This window comes from Plecotus auritus, assembly GCF_963455305.1.
Source record: "Plecotus auritus genome assembly, chromosome: 3".
Lineage (NCBI taxonomy): Eukaryota > Metazoa > Chordata > Mammalia > Chiroptera > Vespertilionidae > Plecotus > Plecotus auritus.
Genome location: NC_137772.1, coordinates 168,866,802 through 168,893,737, shown reverse-complemented (window position 1 = coordinate 168,893,737; position 26,936 = coordinate 168,866,802). Strand labels below are relative to the sequence as shown.

The 26,936-nt window shown below is 45.3% G+C and overlaps 1 protein-coding gene across 4 annotated transcripts; it reads left to right on the top strand.

Annotated features, from left to right (window-relative positions):
- The first annotated feature begins 7,351 nt into the window (after positions 1 to 7,351).
- Positions 7,352 to 26,315, top strand: OS9 (OS9 endoplasmic reticulum lectin). Of its 4 annotated transcripts, none has more exons than XM_080662623.1 (15): positions 7,360 to 7,711; positions 8,134 to 8,310; positions 9,574 to 9,637; positions 9,774 to 9,850; positions 10,020 to 10,118; positions 19,355 to 19,565; positions 19,675 to 19,776; positions 19,979 to 20,079; positions 20,497 to 20,548; positions 21,196 to 21,284; positions 21,501 to 21,773; positions 22,279 to 22,468; positions 23,586 to 23,750; positions 23,928 to 24,040; positions 24,321 to 26,315. In XM_080662623.1, exons 1-15 carry the CDS (start codon positions 7,550 to 7,552, stop codon positions 24,444 to 24,446), a joined length of 2,001 nt encoding a protein of 666 aa, XP_080518749.1. In that variant the 5' UTR covers positions 7,360 to 7,549; the 3' UTR covers positions 24,447 to 26,315. The 4 variants fall into 4 exon arrangements, with proteins under 4 accessions (XP_080518750.1, XP_080518749.1, XP_080518751.1 ...); XM_080662622.1 differs by having other exon boundaries at positions 7,517 to 7,711; positions 19,672 to 19,776; XM_080662624.1 differs by lacking the exon at positions 23,586 to 23,750 and having other exon boundaries at positions 7,352 to 7,711; positions 19,672 to 19,776.
- Positions 26,316 to 26,936: the final 621 nt, after the last annotated feature.

Here is a 26,936-nt window from a genome sequence, read left to right as displayed (position 1 = left end):
TTGGTTGCGGGCACATCCCCAGTGGGAGGTGTGCAGGAGGCAGCTGATCGATGTTTCTCTCTCATCGATGTTTCTAGCTCTCTATCCCTCTCCCTTCCTCTCTGTAAAATATCAATAAAATATATTTAAAAAAAAAAGATTTACTGGGTGTTGTTTTTTTAATTGATTTTCTTTTTTTAGAGAGATGAAAGGAGAGGGAGAGAGAGAGAAACTTCTATGTGAGAGCAAAACATTGATCAACTGCCTCCTGCATGCCCCTTTCTAGGGGATCAAGCCTGAAACCCAGGCATGTGCCTGACTGGATTCGAATTGGCAACCTTTCAGTGCACAGGACAAGGCCCAACCAACTGAGCCACACTCACCAGGGCAATACTGTACTATTTTTTCATCTAGAAATTTTAACATAGCATAACAATACCACTTTTACAATTAGCAAAATTAACAATGATGTCTTTTTCTTCATTCAGCAAATATTTATTAAACAACTACTAAACTACAGCAACCACGGATAGAGCAAAGGATTGGATGGACACAGTCCTCTACCCTCATGGATCTTACAGTTTGATGGGTACCATAAACAAATATGTAGTAAACCAGGTGGTGATAAGTGCTCCAGGTGCTCCATTGACTACATTTAGACCTAGTCCTCCCTGTCCCCTTTATAACAGTAACCCAGTTTCCCTTTGGTAATAAAATAATATCTTAATATCATATAATATCCAGCCAGTATCCAAATTTTTTCATTGACTCATAAAAGTTTCTATTTTAGTTTTTAATTACAGTTGACATTCAATATTATTTTATATCAGTTTCAGGTGCATAGCATAGTGGTTAGATAATTATATAATTTACAAAGTGATGCCCCAAGTACCCACCTGGCACCATACATAGTTATTATACTATTGACTATATTCCATATGCTAAACTTCACATCCCTGTAACTATTTTGTAACTACCAATTTGTATTTCTTGATCCCTTCACCTTTATTTTACCCAGCCCCCCTAACCCCTTCCCTCTATCAACTGTCAGTGTGTTTTCTGCATCTATGACTCTTTCTATTTTGTTTGTTCCTTTATTTTGTTCTTTAGATTCCACATATAAGTGAAATCATATGGTATTTGTCTTTCTCTGTCTGACTTATTTCAGTTAGCATAATACCGTCTAGATAGGTCCATCCTAGTAAGCAAATAAGCAAATAGTAAGACTTCATTCTTTTTATGGCGAGTAATATTCCATTGTATATATGTACCACCACTTTTTTATCCACTTGTCTATTGATGGCCACATGGGTTGCTTCCATATCTTGTCTATTCCATAATGCTGCAATGAATATAGGGGTGAATATATCTTTTTTAAATAGTGTTTTGGGTTTCTTCAGCTATATACTCAGAAGTAGAATTTCTGAGTTTATAAAAGTCAGGATCCAAACAAGACCTATACATTACATTTGGATGATGTGTTTCTTAGATTTCTTTTCATCTTTAACAGTTCTCATTCCCCTTTTTTTCTTGTAATGTATTTGTTGAAAAAACTGGGGCTTTAAGCCCATTTTATTCCTGATTACATCAGAATCACACCATATAACACTACTCTGGATGCTTTAAAGATATGCTGTTTGTTTACTTATTTATTTATTTGTTTGTTTCTCATATTTCCTGTAAACCAGTAGTTACATTTAAAGTCCTGTATTTTGCCCTGGCCAGTGTGGCTCACTCAGTTGATTGAGCATCCTTTGGATTCCCCATTAGGGCACATGCCCCATTTGCAGGCTCAATTCCCAGTAGAGGGAGTGCAGGAGGCAGCTGATCCATATTTCTCATTGATGTTTCTTTCTCTCTCTCTTCTTACCCACCCCTCTCATATAAATAAAAGCATATAAAATAAAATAGTCTTGTATTTTTGGCAAGAATCCTTCATAGATAATGCTCTGTATGGCCTATTGTATCCCATCAAGAAGCGCATAAGGCCCTAACCGGTTTGGCTCAGTGGATAGAGCATCAGCCTGCGGACTGAAGGGTCCCGGGTTCGATTCCGGTCAAGGGCATGTACCTTGGTTGTGGGCACATCCCCAGTAGGGGGTGTGCATGAGGCAACTGATCAATGTTTCTCTCTCATTGATGTTTCTAACTCTATCCCTCTCCCTTCTTCTCTGTAAAAAATCGATAAAATATATTTTTTTAAAAAGAAGCACATAATGTCTTGTTGTTCATCTTTACATGATGTTAAGTTTTATCACTGTATGTACATGGTGTCAGCTTGATTTACCTATAAGCCTCTTAACTAATGCTTCTGAAAGTCATTGATGACTATTGCCTAGATCAATTATTTCATTAGGATTGTAAAATGATGACAGTATATAATTCCGTCTGTACTTACTAACTGGAATTCTTATATGAAGACTAATTGCTTCTTAAACTATTTAGTTTATCCATTCAGGGTTTTCATGTGTGTGTGTGTGTGTGTGTGTGTGTGTGTGTGTGTGTGTGTGTGTGTGTTTAATCCTCACCCGAGGATATTTTTCCATTGATTTTTAGAGAGAGTGGAAGAGAGAGGGAAAGACAGAAAGGAATAGTGATGTGAGAGAAACACATCAATTGGTTGCCTCCTGAATCGCCCCAACCAGGGCCTGGACAGGGAGGAGCCTGCAACAGAGGTATGCACCCTAGAATCCAACCCAGGATCCTTCAGTTCTTAGGTCTATCCACTGAGCCAAACCAGCTAGGGCTATCCATTTCGTTTTTAATTGAAAACTTTATATTTTTCATTTTTAGAACCTCTATTTTAATGGTTAGGTCATATTTTATAGTTTTCTGATATATTTTCAAATTTGTTTCATTTAAATATAGTAAGCATAATTATTTTAAATGTGTCAGATAATTAACAATATCTGAAGTCTTTGAGGCTCAGTTTCTGCTATTGTTTCTTCTGGTTTTCATTCATAGTATCTTACCTTTTTGTGTGTTTTGTCATTTTTACTATGAGCTACTAACTTTCCTGGAAAGTGATTTTTAGGAGTTCTTTGGTGCCTAGGATGAAGGGACATTTTTCCAGAATGGATGTGTTTGCTTCTGCCAAGTGCCTGGGACCACTTAAATCTAAACTTACTGCTTGAATTTTTTTTAAACCAACCAAATGGTGTGAAATTGGTCTGCAAATTTCCTTATTATTTTTTAAATAAATAAATAAATAAATAAATAAATATTTATTTATTTATTTATTTATTTATTTATTTATTTATTTATTTCAGAGAGGAAGGGAGAGGGAGAGAGAGCTAGAAACATCAATGATGAGAATCATTGATTAGCTGCCTCCTGCAACGCCCCCTACTGGGGATCAAGACTACAACCCAAGCATGTGCTCTGACTGGAATCCAACTGTGACCTCCTGATCCATAAGTCCATGCTCAACCACTGAGCCACACCAGCCAGGCTGCAAATTTCTTTAAAAATTACTTGTGGTCCCAAATTCCCCTGTTCCATTTGGCACCAAACCAAGCTTCCTCGCAGTTTCCTGGGATGGAAAGCTGGGGGCAGCTTCACTACAGGGAGGATTTTCTCTCAGACTCCCCATCTTGAGTGGGCCTTCTGTCCATTTTTTTGGAAAGCAAAACAAACAAACAAAAACACAACAACAAAGCTCAATTCTGCAATTCTTTAAAGGGCCTCCAAACAAATAAGATGGCAATGTTTCAAATAACTCTCTAGATTTTTTATTTCATTTAGATTTAGGCCTATTAATTCTTCCCTGTCTTGTTAGTTTTACCATCCTTTTAGGTTTTTCCAGCACAACTTTTTCCTTTCATTGGAATTAGTCTTCTCCTCCAGCCCCTTAGCTTTCTAGATACTTATCATTGTGTGACTCTTTCCACCTCCCCACATGGGAGTCTATACTGTGGGACTCTTTCCCCCTCCCCACGTTGTGGGAAACCGCCTATTATCTTCAGGAGCAGAGAGGTGTGGACAAGGAGCCTGGAATGCTGGTGACCCTTGAGCCCTGGCAAAGGTCAGAGCTATGCACCCACTGTTTGGTCCAGACAATGGTAGCTGAAGCAACTTCCCCACCAGGCAGTCATGTAAATCCTTACTGATAGTCTGCCTGTTACTGGAAATTGCCTGCCTAAGGGCTATAGGTGTATCCCAAACTGAATAAAAGGATGGCAAGGCCTGAGCACAAGCGGAGTCATTCCTCTTGAGTTGGGCTCCAGCCTGGTCCCCCAATATTTCCAGATTATTATTTCTTGTCTCGTCTCTTTCATTTGCATGCGGCCCCTCTTCCAGAGCCCGAACCCTGAACTACGCAGGACGTGGGTATTCACACCACGTCAGAGTCTGTGCTTGTTTCTCAATAAATTTCCACCTTTGCTATATATAAAAAAAGAAAGAACTCCCAAATTATCTGAACTGTTGTAATTTTTTTCTTAATCTCTTTATAAAAATATGTTTTTATTGACCTTTAGAGAGAGAGGAAGGGAGAGGGACAGAGAGATAAACACATCCATGATAGAGAAACATCATTGATTGGCTGCCTCCTGTACGCTCCCCACTGAGGATCAAGCTGGTGACCTATTACTTCCCAGGTAGAAGCTCAACCACTGAGCCACACTGGCCAGGCTGAACTGCTCTTATCTTGATCTCTAGTCGTGCCCTACAACTTGGAATCTCCCTTCACCATTGCTCTCAGGATTCCTTATGTTTCTCTTTTGTGCTGGATCTTCTGTTTCTTGGGTTCCATACCTTTCTTTCTTTCCCTTTTAAAATATACTTTTATTGATTTCAGACAGGAAGGGAGAGGGAGAGGGAGAGGGAGAGGGAGAGAGAGAAATAGAAACATCAATGCTGAGAATCATTGATCTTCTGCCTCATGCATGCCCTCTCCTGCAACCCGGGCATGTGCCTCGACCAGGAATCAAACTGTGACCTCTTGGTTCACAGGTCAATGCTCAACCACTGAGCCATGCCTGCTGGACTCTCTCTCTCTCTCTCTCTCTCTCTCTCTCTCTCTCGTTGTTGTTAATCTTCACTCAAGGATATTTTTCCCATTGATTTTTAGAGAGAGTAAAAGGGAGAAAGGGAGGGGAGAGAGAAACATCAATGTGAGACCAGGGCCAGGAATTGAACCTGGGACCCTTCCATCAGAGGGCCAATGCTCTAACCACTGAACAATGCTGGCTGGGTCAATACCTTTCTCTTTACTGACTTACTGATTTGTTTTGGTGTAATAAATCCTATCCTATCTTTCTAAAAAACAATGTCTGAAGTATCAATATTTTCAGACCTTACATATCTGAAATTATCTTTATTCTGAACTTAAAATTAAACCATTTGGGCCAAGTGTGGAATTTTAGGTTGGAAATAATTTCCTTCTAAGTTTTGAAGGCATTTCTTCATTATCTTATACCTTACAGTGTTGATGAATTGATAAGCCTAATGCTGTTCTTATTTTTGACCCTTGTATGCAACTTGTTCTTTATCTCTGGAAACTTTTGGAATTGTTTCTGTGTCCAGTATTCTGATATTCTATAACGATGTGTCTTGGTGTGGCCGTGATTTGTTTTGCTGGATACTTACTATGCCCTTTTAATTAAGAAACTCAGTTCTTCATTTCAGGGGAATACTTTTATTTATTTTATTTTATTTTTTGTTCATCCTCACCCGAGGATATTTTATTTTTAGAGGGAGTGGAAGTGGAAGGGAGGAGGAGAGACAAAGAGAAACATTGACGTGAGAGAGGCAAATCCATTGGTTGCCTCTTGCATTCGCCCCAATCAGGGCCAGGGATGGAGCCTGCAACCAAGGTCCGTGCCCTTGATCCGACTTGAATCCTGGACCCTTTAGTCCGCTGGTGGAAGCTCTATCCATTGAGCCAAACCGGCTGGGGCTCAGGGGACTACTTTTAAATAATTTATTTGATTATTCTTCCCTCTGAGTCTCTTTCTGAAACTCTCATTATTTAGATGTTTGACCTTCTGGACAGATCCTCTAATTTTTTTAAAAAATATATTTTATTGATTTTTTACAGAGAGGAAGGAAGAGGGATATAGAGTTAGAAACATCAATGAGAGAGAAACATCGATCAGCTGCCTCCTGCACACTCCCCACTGGGGATGTGCCCACAACCAAGGTACATGCCCTTGACCGGAATCAAACCTGGGACCCTTGAGTCCGCAGGCCGACGCTCTATCCACTGAGCCAAACCGGCTAGGGCACATCCTCTAATTTTTATTAATTTTCTCCTAAAGGAGTATACTAAAGACTTTCCTCACCCTAGCCAGCTTGGTTCTGTGGATAGAGCGTCGGCCTGTAGACCAAAGGGTCCCCAGTTTGATTCCGACCAAGGGCATGGTTGGGGCTCGTGCAGGCCATCGGTATTTCTCTGTTTTTCCCTCTCTCTAAAAAAAAAAATAAATGGAAAAAATATCCTCCGATGAGGATTAACAAAAAAAAAAAAAAAAAATTAAAACAAAACAAAAAGACTTTCCTCAAATGTCTAATGATCCATGGCTGTCTGCTTCTATTTAAGAGTGAGGACATTAAAAAGCTTATTGGAAAGACTGTGTGAGGATGGCTGAGCATGTAGGACAAGGGCTTAATTGTAGGATTTCTTCATCTATTTCATTGAGAGAACCCTGAGGAGAGTATCTTTTGGGATTTCTCTTGGTGGCTGGTCAGATTCCTCAGAGTTTTTCAAAGGTATAATCATGCTCTTGTTTACCTTTGGTTAGGAATCAATTTCTCAGGTTTGCTAAACCAGTTATCATCCCTTCATTTCCTTTTTAGCTTCTAAAATGTTGCTGCTGTTGTCTCCTTTCCCCTTATCTTTGTTTTTATATGGCCTAGACCAGTGGTCGGCAAACTCATTAGTCAACAGAGCGGCAAACGCTCGCTCGCCACAGTTTGCCGACCACTGGCCTAGACTAGAGGATAATTTGTGACACACACCTTTCGTCTTTAACGGAAGCCCCCACTGTTTATTTATAATTTTATTGGAGGACAACGTATTATACAGACATAATTGTGTAGAAAGGTTTTGACACAGTTACCAGATGGCCTTAAAGTTGTATGTATATATGAAAAGAGAAATGCTTTTATGTAATAGTTTGTTTTGCAACAAGTATTATCTTTCAGGGGCGTTGTTGTGTGCACCCACCCATTTGCGTCAATTCTCCGCTTGGCGAGGGTCGGATAAAATTCAAGAAACGACTGAAAAAGTACTAAGAGATGCAAGAGACAGCTGTGCGAGGACAGAATAAAACTGCTTTAACAAGCACGGGGCAGAGACCATGCCTCTCCCCAACTGGGAGAGGGTGGGAGGGAGTCTGATCTCGTCGATGATTGGTTGACGTCTCGGACCAATCACGCGTAGAGAGTGGTTTTGCTAGTCGTCGTGATCCACCTCCCCTTGGGCTTTGGGGCCACGCTTACAAATGGGACGAAGGAACATGAGAGGGACAGAACATCTAGCCAATGAGACTTTGGGATGTTAATAGACGTGTGAGGCCGCTGCCAGGTTTAGGGCGGAAGGAGTTCTGGATAAGAAGAGGAGCGAAAGATGGCGGCAGAACCGCTGCTGTCCAGGCTGTTGGGGCTGCTGCTTTTGGGGTTCCTGTTACCCGCAAGCCTCACCGGTGGTGTCGGGAGCCTGAACCTGGAGGAGCTGAGTGAAATGCGTTATGGAATCGAGATCCTGCCGTTGCCCGTTATGGGAGGGCAGGTGAGGAGGCGTAGGTCGGCGAGGGTCCGGGGCAAGGGGCAGGGGGAAAAGTAGAGGAAGAAAGGCTGCTGTGGAGTCCGCGGCGCAGCCTAAGGAGACTCGGGAAGAGTAGGTGGGAGTTTTACGATGTTTCCTGAGAATCGCAGACTGAGACCCATTCCCTGGGAGCCGGGGCTGGGAGGGCGGGGCTTCCCGCTGTCAGCTTCGGTCCTAGTTCCTCTTCGGAACACCCTCACCCTCCGCTCCCTGGAGAAGTGGGAGTACCCTCTCCCCTCGCGCGGCGAACACATCTGGAGGACTTGTGGCTTGTTCTGTTTTGGCTGGGCTTTTCCCCAGGATGCGAAAAGGGCTCTCATTGTTCTTGCTGACCCCAGCCTCTCTTTGCCTCCCTGTCCCCCGACTGTCCCTCACTTCTACCCCAGAGCCAAGCTTCGGACGTGGTGATTGTTTCCTCTAAGTACAAGCAGCGCTATGAATGTCGCCTGCCAGCTGGAGCTATTCACTTCCAGCGTGAAAGGGAGGAGGAGACACCTGCTTACCAAGGACCTGGGATCCCTGAATTGTTGAGCCCAATGAAAGATGCTCCTTGCCTGCTGAAGGTAAAGGGGACGGGTTGATGGAGTGAGGGCTTGGGAACTAGCAGTCTGCCTGAGAACCAGAATGTCAGTGAGTAAGGTGGGATGGGGAGGACTGTCAGAGTTAAGAAGGCCATTGGAGCCCGGCTGGCGTGGCTCAGTGGTTGAGCATCGACCTATGAACCAGGAGATCACAGTTCTTTTCCCCGGTCAGGGCACATGCCCGGGTTGTGGGCATCATCCCAAATAGGGGGTGTGCAGGAGGCAGCCAATCAATGATTCTCTCTTATCATTGATGTTTCTCTCTCTCCTCCTCCCTTCCTCTCTGAAATCAATAAAAATATATTTTTGAAAGAAGGCCATTGAAGGAGTTGACATGTTGTACAGACAGGAAAGAAGTAAAGAATCTTACAACCACTGATGCTGAATATAGAGGAGGGTCAGAATAGATCTCAGCATAAGGGTTAAGCCAAGATTGAGGTGCCTAAAGAGGGTCAGTGCCGGGTAATAGGAGCACTCCCCGGGAGAAGCCTTCCGGGTGAAGTCACTCGCTCTCCTTATCACTCTGCCCCAGTGTCCTATTTTATTTTCCCTATGGCACTTTTCATGATCTGAAATAATCTTATTAACTGAATCATCAGTTTATTTATTTTTGGTTTGAGTCCAAGCATTAGACTGTAAGCCCATGAGGTCAGAGACTTTATCTTGTTCATAACTGTATCCGCAGTGACTAGAATAGCACAAGAAATGTTGTAGAAGTTCAATTAACATTTTATGTTTCCCTGGTCTGAGTGCTTCAAGAATACCATGATTTCTTACTTTTATGTAGAACAAAAAAAGGTTTTTAAAGGGGAGGTGTAGAAAGCCCACAGGTGGAAAATGGACTCTTTTTTTTTTAAGATTTTTAAAAATTTTTAGAGCGAGAGAGAGAAATATTGGGGATGTAAGAGGGAAACTTCAATTGGCTGTCTCCTGCATGCCCCCTACTGGGGATGTGCCCTGAGCCTGACTTGAACTGGCAGCCTTTCTGTGCACTGGATGATGCCCAACCAACTGCGCCACACTGGCCAGGGTGAAAACAGATTTTAGAGGTATCTCTTTGAGTCACAGAGTAAAACAGCCCTCCTTCCACTCTGAGAATCTGGCGAATTGAGTGTGGAAGCAAAGGGAGATGAGAAGTGGCTGAGAGGTTATGTCTTGGAGCCAGGAGTGATCTGGTTCTACGAAGAGACATCTGCACTCCATCTCCATGATTGGTGTATTTTTGTTTGTTTTTTTAATTGTCAGACCAAGGACTGGTGGACATATGAATTCTGTTATGGACGCCACATCCAACAGTACCACATGGAAGGTGACTCACACCTATATTTTCCCTAAGCCCTCAGCAACCCATCATGGAAGGTGACCTGCCTCCCCAGTCCCCTCCCCTGCTAGTCTTTTTAGAAAAGAATAACTGTGATTCACTGTGGTTTCTCTTTCTCTTGCAGATTCAGAGATCAAAGGTGAAGTCCTCTATCTGGGCTACTACCAATCAGCCTTCGACTGGGATGATGAAACAGCCAAGGTGGCAGGAGTGTGGGACTGGGAGGGAAGGGTTGCTGGCTTCAGACTAAAAGCCTTGACAAGAAGGGGAGGGTCAGGATTAGCTGCCATGTTTCTTAGAGCTTGGTGGCCATTCTTCCTCCTTTCTCTCTTTCTCACATCCTCTCTCTCCTGCCTGATGTCCTCCCCAGGCCTCCAAGCAGCATCGCCTGAAACGCTACCACAGCCAGACCTATGGCAATGGGTCCAAATGCGACCTCAATGGGAGGCCCCGGGAGGCTGAAGTTCGGGTGAGTCTTGAAAGAGGGAAGTTGATGCTTCCTCGGTGACAATTTAGATTCTAATGGAAGAATACAAGGTTGCATTTTATAGTCAAGAGGGTCTTTCCCAGGCCCTAAAGCCTAAGTTTAAGACTCATATTTCCAGCTATCAGCTGGATGTCAGTGCCTGGAGACTCAGAAGCACTTCTAGTCCACATTTCCCAAATCCTCCCCTCTAAAACCCCAAACATACTTACTCTTTTGTGCATGTTTCTCCTTTCTGTCACCTAAGCTAGAAATTTGAGTGTCGTTATTGACTCTTCTTTCTCCATTTCTGTCCTTTCTTCATTTAATGACTCTTCCATGAGGTCCTGATGGCATAGCTATTGGGGCTCTGCTCTGGGGATACATTGTGGGCAAACATGCAGCCCCTGCCCTCATGGAATGCATAGTCTGGACAGGAAGACAGATGTTAAAGGAATCACAGAGTCCTGCCAGTGTGGCTCAGTGGTTGAGCATTGACCCATGAACCAGGAGGTCACAGTTCGATTCCCAGTCTCTGGTGGGGACACATGCTTAATCCCCAGTAGTGGGTATGCAGGAGGCAGCCGAGCGATGATTCTCTTTCATCATTGATATTTCTTATCTCACTCTCCCTCTCCCTTCTTTTATCTGAAATCAATTTTTAAAAAAATCACAGGAATGAGTCTGTGATTACAAACTGAGGAGTGATGTGAAGAAAAGGAATTTAGTTCTCAGAGTAAATACCAAAGCCCATTCATTTTATTCTAGATTTATCTCAACTCTCCTCTTTTTTCCTATGCTTGGAAAAAAAGCATAACTACCTGCATAACTACCAATAGCCTCTAAATAAGTGTTCCTGATCTAGTGGTCCTTAGTTCAGGCAGGCAGGCAGATGTATGGTGGGAAAAGTTTCTTAGGTGATTCTAATGTGTATTCACAAACACATCTGTAGAGAGCCATATGACACAAGAATTATCTTTCTGTAATACAGATTTTCACATGCAATTGTGTGCTGGTAAATGTTGAACAGTCAGTTACCAGGGTGTAGGGTAAAGGGGTAAAGAGGGGAGCCCTGATTTATAATGTTTGCCAATATCCATAGTATAAATATTCCCACCATGGCTCAATTCATGCTATCACCATGATGTTGACTGTCTTGCAACATTCCTGAAAATTTCCCAGTGGCTCTTGTGAACTGGTGTGAGCACACCCAGCACACCACTATAGGCATCTGTCACTTCTCTGCCCAGACTGGAAAACCTTTGATGATTGTGCCTTGTATAAAGGGTAAGTTCCAAATATTTCAACTCACATCAACGTGGTAGCATTGGAGATGGCGGAAAGCAGTTGGATTCTGAATGTATTTTGAAGGTAGAGCCAATAAGAATTGTTGATAGATTGGATGTGGGGTGGAGTCAAGTATGACTTCAGGGTTTTTAGCTTGAGCAGCTGGGAGAATAGAATTGTCATTTAGTAAAGTGGGAAGGAACAGGTTTGGAGGAGGAAGCTAAGTTGTTGTTGGGCATATGAAGGCCACGTTGCCTATTAGACATCCTAGTGGTGATATCCAGTTGGTAGTTGGCTCTGGTATTCTGAAGTTCAGGGATGAGGTCTGGCCTGGAGATAAAAATACTCACTGTGTTTCTGTCCCACTGGCCCTTTTTCTGGCCTTTGAACCAGCAGGTCTCATTATTGCTATCACATAGAGCTAATTTTCCACAGATATTTGAATGGCTGGGGCCATCCTCTCATTCAGATTATATATCCCTGTGACACCTCCACAGGGAGACCTGACGTAGGCACACAAACACACCCGTGAGCAAACACGTGCGCACCCCTTTCTCCCATCCTGATACACACCTATAGAGCTTTATATTCTCCAAAGCATGTATCATTTCCTGAAATTATCTTCTTTGTTTGAGTTTAATCTCTCTGTCTACCTGCACTAGAATAAGCTCCAAGAAGGCAGGGACAGTGCCTGTCTTATTTTCTGATGTATCCTCAGTGCCTGAAACAGTGCCTAGCAACAAGTAGGATAGATGGTGGCTCCTGTTACTGAGACAGCTATAGTGGGAAGAGGATTAGGTTTGGTGAAGGAAAATGATTTTGGTTTTGAACAGGGTAATTTTAGTGCCTGCAGGTATCCAAGTTAGAGATATCTGAGGAGGCTGTTGGATCTGTGGGCCTGGAGCTCAGGAGAGTGATCTGAGTTGAACACAGAGAGCTGAGAGTCATCAACGTATTGGTTATGATTAGAGTCATGGTATGGATGAAATCCCCCCCAAAGAAACAGTATAATAGTATAGTGAGAAAAGTGGGACAGAACTTTGAGGAAGCTGTTGTTGAAAGCAAGGGCAGAAAGGAGCTTTGCCAAGGAGAAAGGACCAGAGAGAAGACTATGGTAACATGGAACCCAGGAAGGACATATCTCAACCAGAGACTGGTCCATGTTGTTGGCTGCACTGAACCTTCAAAGAAAAGGAGAATTAAAAACTGTGCATGATCATGGGAGTTATTATTTTAATAAAATCAAAGGATGCACATAGAAATAAAAAATTCAGATGGTAGGCATGAGAACCAGATAAAAATTCCTAACTCCTCTACTCTTTATCACCCCCGACCAGTCCTTTGGTTGGATTTAATGACAGAGGTCATTGGTGTCTCTGCTAGAGCAGTTACAGTGGGTGGTGAAGATGAGGTGTTGAGGAAAGTGATGAAGTCTGGCTATGAAGAGAGGGAAAGGTGAATGCTAGTGAGGGGGGCTGTGGGTTTGGGGAGGGTGCTACTTTGTTATTTTTTGTTTCAAGATGGGGGCTTTTTTTTTTTTTTTTTTTTACAGCATAGTGGTTAGATATTTTATAACTTAGGAAGTGATCCATCTGATATAAGTCTAGGACACACCTGACACCATAGGAAGTTATTACAATATTATTATTATTATTTAAATATATTTCTTTATTGATTTCAGAGAGGAAGGGAGAAGGAGAGAGAGATAGAAACATCAATGATGAGAGAGAATCATTGATTGGCTGCCTCCTGCACACCCCCCACTGGGGATTGAGCCCGCAACCCAGGCATGTGCCCTTGGCCGGAATCAAACCTGGGACCCTTCGGTCCGCAGACTGACGCTGTATCCACTGAGCCAAGCCAGCTAGGGCTATTACAATGTTATTGGTGGTATTCCCTATGCTGTACTTTATATCCCCGGGGCTATTTTGTGATTGCCAATTTGTACTTGTCTCTCTCTCTTTTTTTATGGTTTTATTAGCACAAAGACAGTGTGCACACAGTCTGTCTATTCATTTTCTTTGCTGCACAGCCTGGCATTGGGATTGGTGGCTCTGATGGCTAGCTGGGCTGCTCTTCCCACAATAGCTTTGCAGATCTTTGAGGAGACACTGTGAGCAATCTCAGCACAGTGAGGTTTGTTGCACATCAGCAGCACTTCAAGCTCCTTGATGCTGTGGACCAGGAACTTCTGAAAGTCACTTGGCAGCATGTGCTTTCTTTTCATATATATGTGTGTATACACACACACACACACACACATATATATATTTCTACTGATTTCAGACATGAAGGGAGAGAAAGAGAGAGAGATAGAAACATCAGTGATGAGAGATAATCATTGACTGGCTGCCTCCTGCATGCCCACTACTGGGAATCGAGCCCACAACCAGGGCATGTGCCCTTGATCAAAATCAAACCTGGGACCCTTCAGTCCACAGGCCGAGGTTGCTCTGTCCGCTGAGCCAAAGCAGCTAGGGCTCTGTTTTCTTGTTGCTCCCATAGCCAGTGCTGGGCATCAAGATCTGCCCTTGAATCTTCTGCACACCCTGTTGTCAATGCCTTGGGGTTTCCATCAGTTACACTTAACTTTGATGTATCTGTCTGACTGGTGCCAGATGAACTTCTTGGTCATATATATATATATATATATATATATATATATATATATATACACACATATATATATATATATATATATATATATATATATATATATATATATATATATATATTTCAGAGAGGAAGGGAGAGGGAGAGAGAGACAGAAACATCAACAATTAGAGAGATTCATTGATCAGCTACTTCCTGCACGCCCCCTACTGGGGATCGAACCCAGGCATGTGCCCTGGACCGGAATCAAACCTGGGACCCTTTAGTCCCCACAGGCTGATGCTCTATTCACTGAACCAAACTGGCTAGGGCTAAATATTTTTATTGCCCAACCAGCGTGGCTCAGTGGTTGAGTATTAACCTATGAACTAGGAGGTCACAGTTTGATTTTTTTTTAAATATATTTTTCATTGATTTCAGAGTGGAAGGGAGAGGGAGAGAGAGATAGAATGGAATGATGAGAGAGAATCATTGATTGGTTACCTTCTGTACACCCCACGCTAGAGTTTGAGCCTGCAACCTGGACATGTGCCCTGACTGGGAATCAAACCATGACCTCCTGGTTCATAGGTCGGCGCTCAATCACTGAGCCATGCCAGCCGGGCTGGAGTTAACTTTTGTACATATAGTATGAGTTAGGAGTCCATCTTCATTCTTTTTTTTTTTTTAAGCTTTTTCTTTTCTTTTTAATATATATTTTTTTATTGATTTCAGAGAGGAAGGGAGAGGGAGATAGAAACACCAATAATGAGAGGGAATCATTGATTGCCTCCTGCACAACCCCCACTGGGGATCAAGCCCACAACATGGGCATGTGCCCTTGACTGGAGTCGAACTGAGGACCCTTCAGTCCACAGGCCAACACTATATCCACTGAGCCAAACCAGCTTGGGCCATCTTCATTCTTTTATATGTCGATATCCAGTTGATCATTTGTTGAAAACACTTATTCCCATTGAATTATCTTGGTAACCTTGTTGCAAATAAAATTATGATAAAAGTGAAGGTTAATTTCTGGGCTCTCAATTCTGTTTCATTGATCTATATATCTATACTTATTTAAGTACCAAACTGTCTTGATTATTGTAGATTTATAGCAAGTTAAGTGTGAGTCTTCCAGTTTTGTTCTTTTTCAAGATTGTTTTGACTATTTAGATTAGAATCCCTTGAATTTTCATATGAATTTTAGGATTAGTTTGTTAATTTCTGCAAACAAGGCAACTGGAATTTTGATGGAGATTGCATTGACTCTAAAAATCAATTTGGGGAGTATTGTCATCCTTTTAAAAAAATTTTTTTAGGGGGAAACATTGATTTGTTCCACTTATTTATTCATTCATTGGTTGATTCTTGTATATATTCTGACCAGGGATCAAACCTGAAACCTTGGTGTACTGGGATAACACCGTAACCTCCTGAGCTACCCTGCCAGTGTAGGAGTATTACCATCTTAACAATATTAAGTCTTGAGCCCTAACCGATTTGGCTCAGTGGATAGAGCATAGGCCAGTGGACTCAAGGGTCCCAGGTTCTATGGTCAAGGGCATGTACCTTGGTTTCGGGCACATCCCCAGTAGGGGGCGTGCAGGAGGCAACTGATCTATGTTTCTAACTCTCTACCCCTCTCCCTTCCTCTCTGTAAAAAATCAATAAGATACATATTTTTAAAAAAGAACCTTCATATTTAAAAAATGCATATATTAAGTCTTTTAATTTATGAACTTGGATGTCTTTCCATTTATTTAAGTCTTTTAATTTCTTCCAACAATGTTTTATAGTTTTCAGAGCATAAGTTTATATTTTATTTTGCTACATTTATTCCCAATTATTTTATTCTTTTGATGCCATTGCAAATGTAATTATTTTATTAATTTTATTTTTTGGGGTTGTTTATTGCAGGTATGTAGAAATACAGTACAATTAATTCCTCTATCCTGCAACCTTATGGAACTCGTTTATCAGTTCTAATAGTTTTTTTCAGTGAATTTCTTTGGATTATCTGTACACAAGATCAGGTCATCCTATCTAATAAAAGAGTAATATGCAAATTAACCATCACTCCGCTACACCCACAAGCCACGCCCAAAGCCAATCAGGAGCGAATATGCAAATAAACCCAACAAGATGGCTAAGGCCACAGAGAGCAGGAGGGAGGCTTGGGTTTCCCCGGCAATGGAGGAAGCCAAGCTTTCCGCCTGCCCTTGCAGGCCTAGGCCTCCACTCAAGGCTACAAAGTTTCAATGATAGAAGATACATAAACCCAAACAGAAATGGCAGCAGCCACGGAGCTGGAAAGAGCAGGAGGCTAGGGTTGCCCCCAGTGATGGAGGAAGCCAAGCTTTCCGCACACCCTGGCCGGCCCAGGCCTCCCCTTAAGGCTACAAAGTTTCAATTATAGAAGATAAATAAATCCCAATAGAAATGGCTGCCGCCACAGAGCAAGCAGAAGGCTTGGCTCCGCTCCAGGCTACAAAGTTTCAATTGTAGAAGATAAATAAACCCCAGATACTAGGGCCTCCGCTTGGGTCACCAGGGGGTGTGGCCGGCCTGCAAACCACCACAGGTCCCTCGCCCAGGCCGCCCCATGCCCCAAGGGAACCCCCACCCTGATCCGGGACACCCTTCAGGGCAAACCAGCTGGCCGCCACCCGTGCAGCAGCCCTCTATCCTATCTAATAAAAGAGTAATATGCAGATTGACCATCACTCCAACACACAAGATGGCTGCCCCCATGTGGTCAAAGATCCTGCCCCCATGTGGACAGAAGATGGCCACCACAAGATGGCCAGCAGGGGAGGACAGTTGGGAGCGACCAGGCCTGCAAGGGAGGGCAGTTGGGAGAAACCAGGCCTGCAAGGGAGGGCAGTTGGGGGCGATCAAGCCTGCAGGGGAGGGCAGTTAGGGGTGACCAAGCTGGCAGAGGAGGGAAGTTGGGGGTGACCAGGCCTGCAGGGAAAGGCAGTTGGGAGGGACCCAGGCCTGCAGGGGAGAGCAGTTGGGGGGGGACCAGGCCTGTAGGGGAGGGCAGTTAGGGGTGACCAGGCCTGCAGGGGAGGGCAGTTGGGAGGGGACCCAGGCCTGCAGGGGAGAGCAGTTGGGGGGGACCAGGCCTGCAGGGGAGGGCAGTTAGGGGCAAACAGGCTGGAAGGGGAGCAGTTAGGCATCAATCAGGCTGGCAGGGGAATGGTTAGGGGGTGATCAGGCTGGCAGGCAGAAGCAGTTAGGGGCAATCAGGAAGGCAGGCAGGCGAGCAGTTGGGAGCCAGCAGTCCTGGATTATGAGAGGGATGTCCGACTGCCAGGATCGGGCCTAAACGGGCAGTCGGACATCCCTCAAGGGGTCCCAGATTGGAGAGGGTGCAGGCTGGGCTGAGGGACACCCCCCTCCCCCGTGCACGAATTTCATGCACCGGGCCTCTAGTCTGTAAATAAAGGTCATTTTTCCTCCCAACCTAGTTGCCTTGCATTTCATTTTATTGTCTAATTGCCCTGGTCAGAAGCTTCAGTACAACTTTGAATACAATTGACGCAAGCAGACATCCTTGTCTTCTTCCTGATCTTAGAGAGAAACTGTTCAGTTTTTTACCATGAAGTATGGTGTTAGCTGTGGATTTTTAATAGATGTCTTTTATCAGATTAATGAAGTCTCCTTCTATTTCTAGTTTATTGTTTTGGTCATGAAGAGGTATTGAATTTTGTCAAATGCTTTTTGTATGAGATGAACGTGTGGTTTTTAAAAAAATATTTTTATTGATTCTTTACAGAGAGGAAGGGAGAGGGATATAGTGTTAGAAACATCGATGAGAGAGAAACATCGATCAGCTGCCTCCTGCACACCCCCCACTGGGGATGTGCCCACAACCAAGGTACATGCCCTTGACCAGAATCGAACCTGGGACCCTTCAGTCTGCAGGCTGATGCTCTATCCACTGAGCCAAACCGGTTAGGGCTGAACATGTGGTTTTTGTCCTTTATTCTATTGATAGGGAGTTTTAATTACATTAATTGATTTTTTTATGTTTTCCCAACCTTTTACTCCTGGAATAAATTCTTCTTAGTCATGGTGTGTAATCCTTTTTACATGTAGCTGAATTCAGTTAACTAGTATTACTTGAGGACTTGCGGGAGGTCTGTATTCATAAAAGATTTTATCCTGTGGCTTCCTTTTCTTATGATATCTTTATCTGGATATGGTATCAGGGTTATATTGGACTTATTGAATGAGTTGGGAAGTATTCCCTTCTCTTCTATTTTTTGGAAAGAGTTTGAGGAACATTGCTGTTTATTACTTTAAAAATATATATATATATATTTATGTTTTTCTTGATTATTTATTTATTGATTGATGAGAGAGAGAAACATTGGTTTGTTGTTCCATTTAGTATTTATGCATTCAATGGTTGACTCTTATATGTGCCCTGCTGAGAGATCGAACCCACAACCTTGGTGTATTGGGATGACGCTCTAACCAACTGAGCTTCCCAGCCAGGGCTTCATTCATTTTTTAGAGAGAGAAGAAGGGAGAGAGAAACATAGATCGGCTGCCTCCTGCACACCCCCTACTGGGGATTGAGCTTGCAACTTCTAGGTCCATGGGATGATTCACTAACCGAGCCACACTAGCCAATGCTGTTTATTACTTTTTTTAAAATATATATTTCTTTATTGATTTTAGAGAGGAAGAGAGAAGGAGAGAGAGAGATAGAAACATCAGTGATGAGATAGAATCATCGATTGGCTGCCTCCTGCACCCTCCCCCCCACAACTTGAGATCGAGCGGCAACCCAGGCACATGCCCTTGGCCAGAATCGAACCTGGGACCCTTCAGTCCACAGGCTGACGCTCCATCCACTGAGCCAAGCCGGCCAGGGCTGTTTATTATTATTATTTTTTTAATATATTTCTATTGATTTCACAGAGAAAGGGAGAGGGAGAGAGATAGAAACATCAGTGATGAGTGAGAATCATTAATTGGCTGCCTCCTGCATGCCCCCTACTGGGGATTGAGCCTGCAACCTGGGCATGTGCCCCTGACCAGAATCGAACCTGGGACCCTTCAGTCCGCAGTCGGATGCTCTATCCACTGAGCCAAACCAGCTAGGGCCACAAAGCCTTTTCCATATGGTAGATGGTAGTGATTGGCTGCATTCTCTCCAGACAAGCCTTACACCTTTCAGACATCTGCTTTAACTCTACATCTCTTTCTTTGCATGTTCCATAATTTTTTGTTGAAAATTGGACATTTGAGGTAATATATTGTAGCAGTTCTGGATACAAAGTCCCAAGAACTAAAGGAGATTATTGGTGGTAATTACTATTTATTTGCCCTCTCTGTCTTGTCAGTTCCTCTGTGACGAGGGGGCCGGCATTTCCGGGGACTATATTGATCGTGTAGATGAGCCCTTGTCCTGCTCCTACGTGTTGACCATCCGGACTCCTCGGCTCTGCCCCCACCCTCTCCTCCGGCCCCCACCCAGTGCTGCTCCCCAAGCCATTCTCTGTCACCCTGCCCTACAGCCTGAGGAGTACCTGGCCTACACTCAGAGGCAAGCTGGTGAGTGATTAAGAAGGAAGGAGAGACATGGGGAGGGATAAGCAGAGATAAAGTACAAAGCGCCCAGAGGAATGTGTCCCTGTCCTGCCTATATGCTGTTTCTCAGTAGACTCAAAGCAGTATGGAGATAAAATGATAGAGGAGCTTCAAGACCTGGACCCTCAAATGTGGAGTGAGACCAAACCTGGGGTGATGCCCACAAAGAAAGCAGGTAGGACCTTGCTTCACCTGTCCCATGAAATTTGTCTCCATTTCTTTCCTCCCCAGTCTTGTCCTGGACTGACTTTTCAGTGTGGGGTGGAAAAGTGTATGGGCCCTTCTCCCTGGTAATGGAAGAGGGAATGTCCTCATTCTATCTGTTCCCTTCCATTTCTCCCCTACTTTCTGTTTCCTCCCTGTTCTCTCTCTCCCAGCTGCAAGCCCAACCAAGGATGACAGTAAGGAATCGGATTTTTGGAAGATGATTCATGAGCCAGAGGACCAAGTCCAAGGAGGGGAGGAGGCACAGGCCGAGGTGAGAGACAGCTTCCTTGCCATTTCTCTGATGAGGCTGAACCTGGGCTTTGGGATGGAGGGTCTCTCAAGCTGAGGTCCTTATGAGATGACCTGCATCTGTCCAGAGACGCAAGGATATCATCCAGAACCATTGCCTTAAGAGCATAAACAGCCTGGCTGGCATGGCTCCGTGGTTGAGCTTGACCTGTGAACCAGGAGGTCATGGTTAAATTCCCAGTCAGGGCATATGCCCAGGTTGTGGGTTCACTCCCCAGTGTGGGGCCGTGCAGGAGGCAGCCAATCAATGATTCTGTCTCATCATTGATGTTTCTATCTCTCTTTCCCTCTCCCTTCCTCTCTGAAATCAATAAAAATATATATTTTTTAAAAAGAGTATAAATAGGTTTGCATATTTGACTCTGACTCTTCTCATCAGGAGCAGGAACCAAACATTGAGCCAGCAGATCCAGCTCCAGGCTCTCCCAGTGGTGAGTAAACCTCCACGTCTCTTTTACTGTTTGAATGTATTTTCTGGTGGGCAGGGATCAGGGTAAGGGTAAAGGTAAACACTGGATGGGAAGTTGGGCAGCCAGGCCAGCAGGGAATTCCTTTTTATAGGAATGTCCTCTGTAGACAATAGTTCTCTTCTATGGAGGTAGCAGACACAGTGGTTCCACTACTTACTGACTTTGTAATCTTGGATAATTTTACTTAACCTCAGTTTCCTCACCCCTAATGTGGATAATACTCCTACTTTAGAGGGCTGTTGTGAGATTCAGTGGGAATGAATCTGTAGTTCATAGAATGTCTGAAACTGAGTAAATTTAATGGAGAACAGGATCCAGGGAAGAGGAGCACTTGGCCCCAAAATGTCTTCTGGAGTCCTAAAAAGTGGGGTGATTGCCAGAAGGGCCTCAGCAGTACGTGAAAGAGCGGGGGCCTTAGCAACTTGTAAGCATCCTTCTCTCACCTGTGAGGCCACCTTACACCAGTGCTATGTTGGCCCCTATCTCTCTGACCAGATAGCTCTTGGAGATCGGGACCATGTTCTTCCTTGGTCTCCTCAACTCTTCTCCTTAGGAGGTCAAAATAGAATTTAGAACACAACGGGTTCATTCCTATTTTTCCATCTCAGATTTTCAGAACAATGTGCAGGTCAAAGTCATCCGGAGTCCTGCGGACTTGATTCGATTGATAGAGGATCTGAAAGGTGGAGCAAAAAAGGTATGGGCCCTGCTTAAAGGAGGGGTGGAACCTGCCTCCCTGGTGGGAGCCTTTGGAGAACCACCCTGGCCTCAGCCTGAGCTGGGCCACATAGACTCACTCCCTGCCTTTACTCTTCTTCAGTCCCCCTGCCACACTCCAGCTACTCTTTGTCCCCCACCATGGGTCTCTACTAAAACCCCACCCAACCATCTACCTTTTTCTTTTGATCCCCAGGGGAAGCCAAATGCAGGCCAAGAGCAGCCTGAAGAAGATGCTGCAGAAGTCCCTCAAAGGGAACCAGAGGTGAAGGAAAAGGGTGACACAGAACATCAGAATGAGGTGGAAGAAGAGGAGGACGAGGATGAAGATGAAAATGATGATGAAAGGCAGTTACTGGGAGAATTTGAGAAGGAACTAGAAGGGATACTGCTCCCTTCAGACCAAGAGCAGCTCCGTTCAGAGGTGAAGGCTGGCATGGAGCGGGAGCTGGAGAACATTATCCAGGAGGTGAGCACAGCTCTTCCTCATTTGCTTCTGCAGTGTTTGCTCCTGTGGGCAAGACAGGCTGCGGGGCTGAAAAGGAACAAAGGTTAGCACCTAGCATAGCCTGGGGCCTGGGACAGGGCTCTCTGAAATGATCGCTGTTTATTTAATTAAAAGTGGGGATGGCCGAAACCGGTTTGGCTCAGTGGATAGAGCGTCGGCCTGCGGACTGAAGGGTCTCGGGTTCGATTCCGGTCAAGGGCATGTACCTTGATTGCGGGCACATCCCCAGTGGGAGGTGTACAGGAGGCAGCTGATCGATGTTTCTCTCTCATTGATGTTTCTAGCTCTCTATCCCTCTCCCTTCCTCTCTGTAAAATATCAATAAAATATATTAAAAAAATAAAGTGGAGACGGTGGGGAAGGGGGATCGGAGAGAGGGATGAGTCTTAGACATGACTCTCCTGTGGAGCATGGACCACTGCCTTTTACTGCCCTTTGACTCTCCACTCCCCCTTGGGCACTCCAGACAGAGAAGGAGCTGGACCCAGATGGGCTGAAGAAGGAGTCAGAGCGGGATCGGGCTATGTTGGCCCTGACATCCACTCTCAACAAACTCATCAAAAGGCTGGAGGAAAAGCAGAGTCCAGAGCTGGTGAAGAAGCACAGGAAAAGGAAGGTTGTCCCCAGAAAACCTCCCCCCTCCTTCCGACCAGCAGGTGAGATCTGTCATTTGGGAAGCCAAGTCCCTTGTCTTTATCCCTCAGCTGGTGTGTGCAGGAAGGCGACATGTTCTTTCCCTCCTGAGGGTGCTCACTCTCTTCCCTGTTTCTGAAACACTGTTCTCATTCTTGCCTTCTTCCCACCACCTCCATCCCTTTGCCTGGTTACCTCCTATTCATCCTTTGGAAAGCAGCTTCTGGAGCATGTCTGTCTTATTTCTGATGGTTTCCATATGCGCAGTGCTTAGCACTTTCACCGACACATGGTGGGTGATCAGTAGATCTTAACTGAGTGACAGTGCGCCTGTGAGTTAAAGGCCACACATCTGTGCAGGAGGCAGCCTTTCAACAGTTAGGACTTTGCACCAGGAGAGACCCCAGCTGGCAAGCTGTGAATAAGCATCCAGCTGCTCATAAGCCAATTGCCTGGGCAGACTTGAAGTTATTCCTTCTTGCACCCGCCTTGTGTCCATTCCTTGGGTTCTATGGCTGTGGAGATCAGATACCCCAAATGGAATGTTTGAGTTTCAAACCTTCCATCTTACTTTCTCTATAAACAATATGAGCACCAACATGGGGAGTAGCAAACCACAGCTTTCCAACCTGCTGTTTCTTTTTTGTTGTTGTTCAAAGTATAAGAGAAAGTTTATTAGGAAGTTATAGAGGTAATAGAAATGAGCCAGCTGGGCTGCATGAGCTCAGGAAACAAGTTACAGAAGCAAAAGAAGGGTGCTTGGAGCTTAGGAGAGGGAAAGGCTGGAGAAATGCAGCTGGGAGGAAGAAGATGAGGTGGGGAAAGGCACGGTCAAGCTCCCCAGAGGGAGAGAGTGCCTTGCTTCTTTAAACAAAACTTCTTTGATTTTTGAGAAGGAACTGTAGGTGAGGAGCAGAATTATTGGGTCTGGATGGAAGAAGGGAGCTGCACGTAGTGGAGGGAACTTGCAGGCTGGAATGGGTGGGGGGACTAATTTATTTTGGGCCTGGCTCATATACATGTTTGAGGTGGAATAACTGCCAAAACCAATTGGTGGCTTAGGGAGAAGTGACCACAATAGCCCCTAACCCTGGAGTCACGGCTCTGCTTTGTGTCTCCCTGTGTGTTTCCCCCTCTAAGAGGAGGATCCCGAGCACAGAGTCCGGGTCCGAGTCACCAAGCTCCGTCACGGAGGCCCCAATCAGGATCTGACAGTCCTCGAGATGAAACGGGAAAACCCACAGCTGAAACAAATCGAGGGGCTGGTGAAAGAGCTGCTGGAGAGGGAGGGACTCACAGCCGAAGGTGGGCCCTGGGGGCGGGGCTGGATTAAGAGCTGTTGGAAGGGTTTGCTGCTGGAAACAGAGGGGCTGGGTCAAGGTGGACTGGAAGCCTGGTGGCTGGGGCCCTGGGAGGGGCAGAGGACCGGCACTGAAGCTCCCCCACTCCTCTCCTCTCACTGCCCATCCTGCTTCTTTCCAGGGAAAATTGAGATCAAAATTGTCCGGCCAGGGGCTGAAGGGACTGAGGAGGATGCACGCTGGCTGACTGATGAGGACACAAAAAACCTTAAGGAGATTTTCTTCAATATCTTGGTGAGAGGCGTCCTACCTCCAAGTCCTGGACCTCCAGCCTGCCCCCTCCTCTAGTGCGCTGTGGTGTTGAGAGCATGGTTGAGTGACACAGGCACATCCCAGCCTTGCCCCTTTCTGAGCTTCAGTTTCCTCATCTATAAGGCAGGCTGGTGGTCCTGGCAGCTGGGCGTTTGGGCCCTTGGCAAGAGCCCTGTGAGAAGTGTGTGTACCCCATTCCTGCCTTCCCCATGCTGCTAGTTCTGGATCCTGCAGCTCACCCTGTTTCCCCCTCCCTTACCAGGTACAGGGAGCCGAAGAGGCGCAGAAGGAACGGCAGCGACAGAAAGAGCTGGAGAGCAATTACCGCAGGGTGTGGGGCTCTGGAGGCGGGGAGGGCACGGGGGACCTGGATGAGTTTGACTTCTGAGACCACTACTACCATCAGTTCACCAAGGAGTCAAGAATCTTCCTCAACTGGCCTCACTGCCTCCCCACCCATCTCCTACCCCCTGCAACCCTGAAGGCAAAACAGCAGAGTATAGCTGAGCTGTGGACTTCCAGGCCCCCAGCCAGGGTGTGGAGGGGCCATGGGGTGAGTGCTGCTGCTACTGCTGAGAGCTTCCCTGAAGACCTCCCTAGGCATGTGAGTGTTGCTCTCCCAGGCTCCTCCCCACAGCCCCTCCCTGTTATGTCCCCTAACTTGGTCCCTGTTCCCCCCAGATCTTTTGAGTAGAGTAGAGCAGGGGGAGCATGAAGCCTGTGCTGTGTAGCAGGCCCTAAGAGACAGGTCCGACCCTGCCCCTGCTGCTGTTGGGAGTCACCTACCCCCTTCCTTTGGATTGGCTTGGGATTTCCTGCTCCTTTTCCTTTCCACACTGTTCCCTACAATCTGAGTTGAGACACCTTCCTCTGTTGCTGAGAAATGGGAAAAAGTTGCCCACCACCTCTGATACAATCCAGTGAAAAGGGTGGGGTACAGACCCGCCCATCATGTTCTTGAACAATCAGGTTTCTAAATAAAGAACTGGACCATTACTCCATCAATCTTCTTTTTCTTTTGGCGGGGGTGGGGGGAGTGGGGGGTGGGGCTCAAGTAGGGAGGAGGCTTGGTCTCTCTTCAGGGCGGAGTACATGGTCTCATCCTCTTCTGTGCTCCACTCCTCCCAGGTGGGGGCCTGGATTACAGAGGCGGCCAGCGCAGATAAGCAAGCCAGCCCAGTGGCCTGGCAAGGACTCAAACACCTACAGTCCTGCCATTCCCTCCTTTTCCTCATCTGTCCATTTCTGTTCCTTCTCTTCTCCCCCTTTACTTCCTGAAAGCCAAATGCACACTACAGTGTTAGCCCCCCCATGGGGCTTCCCCTTCTGCTGAACTCTCCTTGTTGCTGCTGCAGATCCTGTTTGCCAGCCACAGCCCATCCCCACCTGGCCACACCACTCAACATCTCCCAGAAAAGACCTCTACCTTTGGCCATGCCCAAAGAAAGGGCTGCTGCCCACACCGGCTAGTTTCCTATATGCCAAGGGTAGGTGGGCCTGGGGAGGTGTCTCCACCTCTTCCTCATTGCCAAGTGCAGATGTGGATTCACCCAACCTCACCTTTCTCTCCATCTCTGAGGTGTACAGCCTTTCTGCTGAAGACTCTCCACTGACTCAGAAGGTAAGAAGACAATAGCTAGAGGGCATGTAAAAAATGGAAAGCGAGATTCGTTATTGTTGAAGGAGGTTGTATGAGACTGACCCTCTTCTTGTTGTGTGCTTATTCGCGTGTTACACATAAATTGTTTTACTTAGAAATGTAATGGGTAGATGTATAAAACCCTGCTTCCCCAGATCCATTTGTGTATCTTGAAGAGAAGGATGCTTCACTTGTGCAAAATCAGGCAACTGTAGTCAGCATGCTGGGTTCAAATCCTCACCCCACTTACAATCAGTGGAGCCTTGAACAAGATATCTAACTTTTCAAGTGCTGTTTCCTCAAGGGTAAATTATGGATAATTATACTGGCCTTGTAGGGTGGTTTTGAGGATTGAATGAGACAGTATGTGTCATGCTCTTAGCCCAGTCTCTGATCCACAGTAAGTGCAGAAGAGACTGGATGGAGGCAAGAACCTTAGAAGGAATCCCAAAATTGATCAGAAGTCACAATAGAATCTTTTAGGATGTGAGGTAGGGAGAAGCTGGGGCAGGAGGGTTACTGGTTTGATGCAGATGGAGTCTTATCAGAAAACAGAGTTCTAGAATCCTCATTGGATTTAATCATTTTATACTTCTGATAATAAATTCTTTTACTTTCCTTTGGCTGTTGGTGAAAATCCCATGGAGGAGGTTGGTCTGCCCCAGCTGTGTGTGCTAAGGCAAACTAAAGGGGAGTGGAGCAGGGTGTGTGGCAGATGGCAACCAGATGGGGTGGGGAGGGGGAGGGCAGATGGTAGTAAGAATTGAGGTAAGGACACCCAAGGCAAGCTGGGATGGTGGCATGGGTATCAGCTCTCCTTCAGCCCCATAGGGCGTCCCCTTCTAGAGTCCTATCCTGACATCACCTGGAGGGCATGGTATTTTGTCACCCATCCACTACCACCCTTTACATCTCCAACCAGACCAAAGATACAGCCCATGAAGAAAGAATCCTGTGGATTACTCAGTGTTGGGATTTGCTGTGGGAGTTGCTGACACCCTACCTTTCACTGGCTGGATATGAAAGAAACTTACCCCTGGCCTGTGATTCCCTGTAGTAATTCCATTCTCTCCAGGGTCCCTGTCTCCTTCCCATACTCTCTCACTGCTGAGCTTCTGAGGAAGGGAGTAAGCTTTTGCCACCAAGAAGGAAAGGAGATGAAGTGGGGGAATCCAGGGTCTCTGAGTTGCAAGGGAGAATTGCCAGGTCTTCTAGTTGAGTCTTCTTTGCCACTTGTCC

Excerpts from the sequence above, each read along its gene's own strand:
- OS9 (XM_080662622.1), top strand. The coding sequence starts at position 7,550 with ATGGCGGCAGAACCGCTGCTGTCCAGGCTGTTGGGGCTGCTGCTTTTG. Across the intron at positions 9,638-9,773 it reads CCAACAGTACCACATGGAAG|ATTCAGAGATCAAAGGTGAA; the intron begins GTGACTCACACC and ends TTTCTCTTGCAG. Across the intron at positions 22,469-23,585 it reads CCCCTCCTTCCGACCAGCAG|AGGAGGATCCCGAGCACAGA; the intron begins GTGAGATCTGTC and ends TCCCCCTCTAAG.